The 10,190-nt window shown below is 35.7% G+C and overlaps 1 protein-coding gene across 2 annotated transcripts in view; it reads left to right on the forward strand.

Annotated features, from left to right (window-relative positions):
* The window catches only part of SLC7A11 (solute carrier family 7 member 11), a 99,677-nt gene extending 90,197 nt beyond the window's left edge, over positions 1-9,480 (forward strand). For both annotated transcript variants that reach the window (XM_070259043.1, XM_005607846.4), the window contains exon 12: positions 1,380-9,480. In XM_070259043.1, coding sequence (XP_070115144.1) covers positions 1,380-1,447 — 68 coding nt within the window. In that variant the 3' untranslated portion in view covers positions 1,448-9,480. The remainder of the gene's footprint in view (positions 1-1,379) is intronic.
* Positions 9,481-10,190: the final 710 nt, after the last annotated feature.

Genomic DNA, 10,190 nt, shown 5'->3' on the forward strand with positions numbered 1-10,190 from the left:
CAGCTTGGTCCCAGCAATGATGGGTCTGAGCCTCTACCTACCACAGGAGTGGGGTTCATGGTAGTGGCAACATCCCTGGCAACGATGAGTCAGAGCTGCTACCTGGTACCCAGGGGGTGAGGCTCAGGGCAGTGAGAGCCTATCTCAGCAACGACAGTTCAGTCTTGACCTGATGTGTTGGGTGGGGCTCAGGGTAGCAGCAGCATAGCCCCAATAATGGCAGCCATAGTGTGACTTGGGACCCTGAGGACAAGGCTCAGGCAGGGGAGGCTGCCTTTGTCATGATGGGACAAAACCTCCACCTGGGGCCAAGTTGGGCAAAGAGCAGTGATGGCTCTGGTCTCCTATATGATGAGGTGCTGTGGTCTCCAATCCCTGAGAGTAGAGGAAGGGAGACACAGCAACAACCAGGGTCCTTGAGGGTAAGTCTCACTTCAGCAACAGCTCTATCTGGGACTAGATGCAGAGTTGGGGCACTGCAGGCTGCTCCATCAGCTGGAATCAGCATCACTGAAGACTGTGGGAGACCTCTGGAGCAAAGGCTGCAAACGGCCGCAATAGAGAGGCTTGCTGGGGTGTGCCTGTTCTCCCTCTCCCCACGTGGTGAACTTCCTCCAAGGGGATTACCCTCAATGTCCAGCTGCTCCCAACGGGGGGAAGGGGTGATGCTGGCAAAGTGCTTCTGTTACTTGTCTATGTGGCCATCCATGATTTTTGAGCTCCACTAGGTTTTAGCTCCTGCTTCTTTGTTGTTTAGAGTTTTCCCTGAGCTGTTTTTCTCAGTTTGTAGCTGTTTATTTATTGTTCTTCTTGTTTTTTTTCTGGGGAAACAAGCATTGGGACCTCCCAGTTCTCCATCTTGCTGATGTCACTCCCAAGTCCCTCATTCTACAGAGGAGGCAAATGAGGCCTGAGAGAGAAGATATTTTGCTCAATAAAACCCTACAAGTTTCAGACTGGAAATTACATTCTGATTCTTCTCCTGATTTTGCTAAGGAATTGGTTATAATCTCATGAATGCAAAAACAACAAACCGATTTTAAACTGAGTATGAAGTGCATTTTTGAACATTTATTTATAATCTTGGACCTTTTGTCTCAGAATATTTTCAGCCTCCTGGTTCATGAATAAAAGTCTTTATTTGAATACAAAATATTAATATATTCTTGCCGAGAAGCCATCATGGGAAGTTACAGAAGTGACAAATAAATTAATTGAGCATGATAGGATTCTAATGAAGTAAATAATTCTTGAAAGTGCTCTGTGAAATAGGCGGTTGTGTGTTTTCAGTATTCAACCCAAGATAATTCACATTTTGCTGTTTATGTGCATTTCTGACTTCTGTGCATTTTTAATTTCTCTTCTTTATTTCCCTGTAGACAGAATAACCAGAACATTACAAATAATACTGGAAGTTGTACCTGAAGAAGACTGTCATAAATTATGAATTAATATATTTGAAATCTTGGCGATCTGTCCCGGCCCTTGTTTCTTCCCAAAGGGCTGAAACAAAATATGGATCTTCACTTCATTTTATGACAGTCCAGAGGATTGCGACTTTGGTGATGGACTAAAGGAATCGGTTATTTCCATTCATATCTTTTTGTATGTTCAAACTGGTTTCTAAGAATTTTAGTTACAACTCCATGTAGGTGTAGAAAGCTGATATGCAGCTATACCATGAGTTCTCATGATTGTTTAGTTCTTGATACCTACCTGTTGAGGTTAGGGAAAAAGACTGCGGAATGAACAATTACTTTAGTGGTCTTTTTCTATAACCTATCTTATAACGGCTAAGAACCTTCAAATTGATGACTGAGATGTTTTCTGTATATGTGGGTTTTGTAAAAACTATTTTTACATACTGTAGATGACCATACTGTGAAAGTGTTTTCTACTTTTCTGGAAAAAAAAAATCATATGTCATCCTTATGGACAGAGGAAAGAATGAAATTTATTTTCCATTGGCATTGCATTGCTTCCCTTTAGATACCAAGTAAAACACCACTCATCTTTTAATGGACTATACCCAGAGCATTTTGAACAAAGGACAGAGGGGATATGCCTAATTTTAATGAATGTATTAAAGAAGAGCTTCTAGGGGCTATTGTTTATGAGACAAATCCAGGAATTGTATTTAAGTAAAAATCCTTGAGAATTTATTATGCTAAGATTTTTTAACTCATTATCAGGAAGTCCCATGGTTATGTGCCATTTTATTTTCATGGTAGCCCATTTGATCAGGAAAGGATATGGCACCTTTCTTAGAGCAAAGCAATACTCAGTTTGGTGTTACAACCTCTTAAGCACAGTAACTTGTTTCACTAATACTTTAACCCTTGAAAAATGTATCTAAATATGTGTATTTTTAAATCTTCAAATTGCAATATCAACATAACACAGAAATCACCAAGAAAAAATGCCCAAAATATTATGTTCAACCCTACAATCAAATCTATATGCAGTGTTAGTAATTCTGAACAATTTTTCTTGTTCATAGCTATTTTTACATGGTGATGAGTTTTGACAGTTTGTACGTTTTCTTTATACATTTTATATTCTGTTAAAATATCTCTTTGGATAAAACTGTCCAGATCAATTAGGAAAAGGCATATATTTACATAAAAATTGAGGAGGAAATGTCACTGCTAAATAAGATTTACAACCGATGTTTCTAAAAATTTTCCACTTCTATATCTAGGCTTTGTCAGTAATTTTTTCACCTTAACTACCATTTGACTTGCAAAAGAGATAACTGATAACAAATTCATTGAAAGGAGGAGAAACTGTGCGTGATGGTGTGCATTCAGACAGGTGTTGTTATGCTAGGATTCGAAAATATTGTGAAATTTTCAAATGAAAATAAGATAATGGTGAAATTTGTAAATTATTATTTACATACAGCTAAGATTAAATAGTTATGGCCGGAGTATGTTTCACCCTTTAATATTTGTTGATTTTAAAATAAGAAATTTTGAAAGAATTACACTGATTAAAATCATTAAGAGCAGATGTAGAGTTCATAGATATTTGACCAAAGTAGAAATGATTATTTATAATTTGAGGCAATTCCAATTCATTCATTTCAATTTTTTCTTTTGATAAACATTTAATATATATCCAATATTGACATCTTTCCAGCCAAACCTAGTGTTTGGGTCTTTAAGTGAATTAATAAAAGTTCCTTACTTTTTCTGTTACCATAGAGTTTTAAAATTTCGTCTGGAATCTTTAATACCTATATCCATTTGTCTACATCTTTCCCCACTATATTGTTCCTAGAGGCAGAAGTAGATTTCCTTTATTTTCCTATTTTTTACAGTCTAGGTCTATACAATCTCAACCAGCAAACTCCTTTTTTCTCGCCTAATAAAAAAAAAGGTAAAGTCTCATGAAGAGGTTTGTGTAGTTCTTGATTATTCCTGAGATTAATGTGCTCATATCAATAGTGGTAGATAAGTTTCCTCATTGTGTTTGCTTATTTTGGGTTCTAATTTCTCTTTAAATATGTTGTTGTACAAGATAACTAGAATACATATTCATTATTCTTTCCATCAATTTCAAAAATGATTTTTGCATTGTTAAATTTCTAAAGCCATTGTAATATCATTTTAACCAGAGAGAGAGTCAGTTGGTAATTTTTTAAAAAGTGATGAAGATTAAGTTGTATTTCAACTTATTTTTAGGACAGATCATGACAAGACACAGGGTTTCTGTAATCAGGGAATCAATGCTTAGTTTTTATTCAAAATGGTGTCATGCCAAGCAGATTCTAGTTCTAAATCTCTCCTGCACACTTTTATATATACGTGTATTTTATACTAAGTAAAATTTTTTCTCATATATTTAGAATTTTATATATATGGCATTATATATATAAATTATTACATGTGATATACTTGTAATAGTGTGCATATTCAAATGGTTATATACATATTGAGAGTTGATTATAACACAAAATAAAAATGCTAATACGGTGTAAGACAACTAGAATACTATTTTCAAGTGTTCTGCTTTTTGGGTACATAGAATCTCAACTATTTAATTATGAATTAAACAGATCTAGTAAAAAACTTCCAAAGCTAAAACAATCTGGTTTAAAAAATGGAATGATTCTCCTTCCACAATTATGAATATTTCAGAAATATTTTTGATCCATTTTTAAAATATTAGATTATCTTCCTAAGATTTTTCTTTGATCAAATGAAGAAAACTGGACTGTTATAAATGGTGACTTGGTCAGCGGGGAAAGTAGACCCTGTTCTTGTCTTTCTTCAGGAGATTAAAGAGTTGTCCTAGAAAAGATGGCTGACTCCAGTACCACACATAAATGTTAGGAGTATGCACGCACACATATACATATGTGCTTGTACTGTATCTCCCTCACTCCTGCTGGCACAAAATTAGGATAGATTATTAGGTTACGTTCGCAATGCATGGCAGTTTCTCTAGCACTAAAATATGCATGTTGAAACAAATTTCCAGATTGTCTTCTGTGTCCGGTAAAATTATTTCCCCAATTGCTGTTTGATCTATCAACAGATGGTTAACATGAGTATAATTACATAACTCAACAGAATTCTTCATGACCTGTAATCAGTCTTCTGGGAACTCATTATTTTATCTCTATTTACAGATGAATGTAATGCTAACAAAGAAAGGGAGCATCTTTGACATATAGTTGATTTCTTGTAATTGAAGTACAGGTTATGAAAAGATAAAAAACTGAAGGTCAGGGTAGCAGGAAATGGAAAGTAGTAGGGGATGGAAGGCAATAATATTTGGGTGTAATTTATTATGCAATATAGTCAGAGAAATGTTAAAAATTCATTGTCTGCTGCACGTAGGTGGATATCCTGAGAAGCTAAAGAAATGTAAGCATCAGTGCCCCTCACTTAGACATGCCTCTTCCAAGGTCCTGTACCTAATTTTGCATTAGGAATTTTGTATTAGTTTTCTTGATGAAGATCAGCAAAATTATCTATACTTCTGGCCCTATGAAATCTGTAATTGTCCCTGTGCGTAAGGTAAAATAACTCCCATTACTTCTTCTATTAGAAATAAGCATGAGCTTTTTGTAGGATATATTTTTAAATAATGAAATTGTGAGGTAACTGAAATATCTATATATAACTTTAAGCGGCTTTCTCATAAATATTATGTGATATATAAGGAGAAAATTTCACCTTTTATGTATATTTTGTGTCAGTTCTGAATGTTAGAAAAAACAATGGGATTTTAATTGTAGCTCTTTTTTTTAGTTTGGAAAGAAGTAGATTTGGGATTTGGATGCAGATTAGTCAAGAAATCTGGTTTTACTTAAATATAATCTTGCGTCATTTTATCCTATGGGCTATGTGTTGGTGCTGATAATGTGGACAGAGTTCGATTTTACCCTCCTAACCATTCGAAGTTAGGAATTAAAGTGTGGCGTTGTATACCTGACAAGAAGCTGGTGGTGGATATAAATTAGAATAGATAATGAGTCATCCTGACAGCTTCTGTTTACATTGTTTATATAAAGGTAAAAGAATTGTTACCTATAAATGTATTTTAAGTTAATTTTCTCATAAACAGTATTTTCAATCTATCGCGATATATAAAATACCTAAAAGTATAACCTCTCGGTAGTATTAGTACTGTACTTAAAAGGATATTTTAACAGCCAAGTTTTGGAGATAATTATTTCTTCTTTTTGTTGCATTTTCAAATTAGTTGGTGTCTAACAATAAATGCTTGGTCTATTTTTAGATCTGATACAAATTCACAAAGGTGTAAATCATGGTCTCACAGAAAATTCAGCAGTTTTCCATATGTTGTGAGCCATATCATCCTTCTTTACAACCTCACAAGGATATTAACGATCTTTTTGAGCAATTTCTGTTTTCTTTGAATGAATCAATGATTCCCTTTGTTTTTTTTTTTTTGACACCCCCTTCCCCCAAGATAAGAGTGTGTCTTAATTTGAGTTTATACAATTACCTGGGTATTAGTGCGAAACTACCACTTAGGTTTCCTTTCTTGGAGTCCCTGCCCCCCAATCTTTGTTAGAATTGGCTTTAAAATATCGCTGGAGCATGGTTACTGTCTCCAAATAGTTGTCTGTTACATGTGTGTATTTCAGCGACTTGGATCCAAGGTACATTTATAGTTTCAATAACTGTCTTAACAGTTTTATAGATAAGAATTCTCTCAAGAAAATGGAGCATTACGCATCTGAGAGCCATACAGATGGATGCACTGGTTTGAAAGTGAGCATACTTTTTTCCCTCAACGTATACACTACTGATTTTTTTTTTTTTTACAAGGTATGACTAGAGAAAGTGAATTAATTTATTGGTTAGAAGACTTGGTTGCTGAGCCCTTATTACCTCTGGTTGAAGCCTCTAAAGGCTCACAGCTAGAGGGAAAAAAAAAGACTAACACACAGTTATCTCTTTTGTAGCAGTGTCTGCATTTTGAGCACCTTGTGCATCAGGGTATTTTTGCATAGCTTCTTGTGGGAAAACATGTTAGGCCTTTGGTTGTTACAGCTGTATAATTGGTTGGGTGGTGAGTGGCCTGACTTAAATGAGGCTTGTGAAGTTAGACCTCACTTATTCCTACTAATTGACATTCTTCAGCACGTGCTCCAAAGCACATTTGCATCTCACTGGGAGGCAATGCAATGTGGTTCCCTGGTTCTAGGTTTGAATTTCATATTTCAAAAGATTTCTGAATTTTTTTTTCCCTACCATTCCTCCCTCGTTCCAAATTTCCATTTACTGACTAATGTAATGTAAAGAATATTCCGATAAAGTAGAAAAATACTTTGGAGAAATAAAACACATTGTTTCAAATGAATGTATGCTTAGAATAGAAAAGATCTACACCAAACTACTGTGTATGCAGTTGTCCCCTCTTATCCATGGGGGATACCTTCCAAGACCCCTAGTGGATGCCTGAACCCGGGGATAGTACTGAACCCTATTTATACTATGTATTTTCCCATACGTACATACCTATGATCAAGTTTAATTTATAAATTAGGCACAGTAAGAGGTTAACAACAGTAACTAATAATAAAAAAGAACAATTATAACAATATACTGTAATAAAAGTTAACCATAGATCGTAGCAACCTCAGTATACGATTTTCTTCTTTCCTTATTAAATCAAGAACTTTCACCATTCACTTAAAGCAAGCACTTTACAGCTTCTCTTTGGCATATCCAAAATGCCAGCATTATTACTCTTGTGCTTTGGGGCCATTATTAAGTAAACTAAGGGTTACTTGAACACAAGCACTGCGAAACCACGACAGTCGGTCTGATAACTGAGATGGCTACTAAGTGACTAAGAGGTGGGTAGCATATACAGCATGGATACACTGGACAAAGGGATGATTCGTATCCCGGGCAGGACAAGGCAGGACCACTTGGGATTTCATTATACTATTCAGAATGGCGCACAAGTTAAAACTTATGAATTGTTTATCTCTGGAATTTTCCGTTTAATATTTTTGGAGGGCAGTTGTCTGTGGGTAACTGAAACCACAGAAAGTGAAACCTCAGCTAAGAGGGGGCTACTCTATTAACGGTTTCACATTAGTACATACATATTACTTTTGAATTGTTCTGGAGACAAAAACCAATTTATATAGCTACGGTTATAACACAAACCACAAGAATCCTCCCCAAATATTAAGTAGTCTGGGATTATTTTGATCCTCTCCTTGAAGAAATTTTTTACCTAATAGTTTTCCTTTGGGAATGTTATTACTACTGCTGTAACTCTGGAACTAAATGAGTGATACTTACATTTTGAAAACTGGGTTTTTCTCTTGACATTATCCATGTTCAGACAGTGGCATATCACTTTACTCTTTTAGGATATTTGAGGCTAATGCCTGTGTTCAAAATAATCATTGGCATTGGCCCCAAATGTTTATCTCTTAGTAGATGGATTGCTGCCAACGGTAATGCGTTTCACTGGTACCTCTCAACATTTTGAGGATTTTGTGAACGTAAGAATCAGATGTGTTGAGTGCATTGCTTAGTACCATTGAAATACAGTGTCTTCTCTCTACACCAAACTGATGAACAAACATGTAGTTCTGTTTTACTGACGCTAAAACTTGGCTACTTGTGGTTTTATAATAAGCACAAGTCAGAAAAAGTAAGACAAATGGCCTCTTGTACTGAATGCTTGGCGAACTTAGTTTGTCCTACTCTTCTGACAAAGATTTGACTAGATTTCATACAGCTTGGTTTTTACTTATCATAGAGTGAATTAGATGGTAGTGATGCACTGGTAGAAATGGTTTTTAGTTTTTGACTCAGAATTCATCTCATGATGAATCTTTCGTGTCTTTCTGTTGTATGTATATCTGTATTTACTTTATAAAAATGTGTTTAGTGAGCTTTGTGTTAAAATTTGACCTAGTAGCAGTAACTTCTTTTTCAATTATCAAGGGGTAGAAAAATCCACATATGTGTTGGTATGTTCATATTAACATATTATTAGGTACTATATATGAATATGAATGTATTTAAATGCCTTTTATAGTCTAGGGCAAGCATCAATCATTTGCACCAATGGAATCAGTTTAGCCCACTGGGAAAGTAGTGGTCAGATTACTCTAGAGGGTTGTGCTGGCAGCTTTCTCTTTGACCTGTGACCAGCTATATCCCTTCACTTGGATCTGGAATGCATTTGTCATGACCTTGTACCATTCCCCTAACTGGGGGGCGAGGGGAATGGTGGGTTTGGCCTGGTGCTCTAAAATACAGGAAGTGGGAAATCCAGTTGAGGAAGAGTGAGCCTCAGTATCCTCAATGGTCCTCATCTGTGGTGTGGTTTCTTCACTCTGGCATTGTGATAATGAAACTTGGTAAAGGGGATTGTGCATATTTTATACAAATTTTACACACTGTCATATTGATAAATTATTAAAGAGCAAAATTGCTTTTCTGCATCTACATTCCAACCATATCAGGAGTACTAAGATGACAAGCAGACTTGACGGCACGTAACAACAAGATAATTAACTATGAAAATATAAATGGTGCAAAGGGACTTTGGTTTGTGGATTGTGTTGTGTTTCTTAGGGTTCTCTGGCCCTGATGCCTATACCAGCATGTGATATGTAAGATAAAATGGATTTGTCTACAGCTTAATGCTTTCCCTCCGGGGATAGTTCTGGTGCAGCAGTCACACTGCCAGATGGTGTTTATGGCTATTTGTGTAAGTGGTAAGATGCTATGAAATAAGTGTGCTTCCATCTGATGGAAACTGTTGATGCGTGTGCTTTTGTATTGAATAAATTTTGGTGCAATATGATGTCACTCCATTTTGCATTGAATTTAATTTCAATTGTATTTATGTATGTATGCCTGTCATGCTTCTAGTTGCTTCAACCTTTGTATATATATTTTTGTACATATTTTTACTTGAAAACACTTTAATGGAAATTAAATAAACATTTGATAGTTTACATAATCAAAGTCATGTTTTGCTTTTTTAAAAAAAAACTTGGGGGTTTGAGTTTTAATGATTGGATTTATCTATCATTGATTTTGTGAATTTGTTGGAGTATCATACTTAACATCGGTTTCCTCTACCAAAAACTCAAAGTGGTGGCAGATTCAGAAAACGCTGTAGACACTTTTCTTCCTCACGACCTACATCCATCTGTTCTCTGGTTCAAAATATCTCGTAACTTCTCTCTTCTATTTTCACCTGTGCTTTCGGTCTTCTCATTTCTTGCCTCAACAAAAATCTCGTCTCTTGTCTATCTCTAATTCAGCCTTCACGTGTTTCCCCAGAATGTTCTTTCTGAAAGGCAAATATGGTAAAAATCTTCAGTGGTTTCACATCTATTTATTTTTTTTTCTGGTTGGATAAAATCCGAACTCCTCTGTATAATATACAGGGCTTTCCGTAACCTATTTCCTTTCTTTGTCCAGTTACAAATGACCACTTCCCCATTCTCTGCAGCCATATTAAATGTCTTTACAGTAGTTTAACAAAGAAAAGCTACCAGTATTTCAGTTGACACACTGCAGATTCTTACAGGAATTATATTCCCCCCCCCCCCACCCCGCCCCGATTCCTATCTCCTACTCTTCACATAGCAAACTTCTACCCAATATTCAAGACTGAGTTCAAAAATCATCTCTTCCCAAAACCTTCCCCAAGCTGGTTCAGGA

This window comes from Equus caballus, chromosome 2 (assembly GCF_041296265.1).
Source record: "Equus caballus isolate H_3958 breed thoroughbred chromosome 2, TB-T2T, whole genome shotgun sequence".
NCBI classification, from domain to species: domain Eukaryota; kingdom Metazoa; phylum Chordata; class Mammalia; order Perissodactyla; family Equidae; genus Equus; species Equus caballus.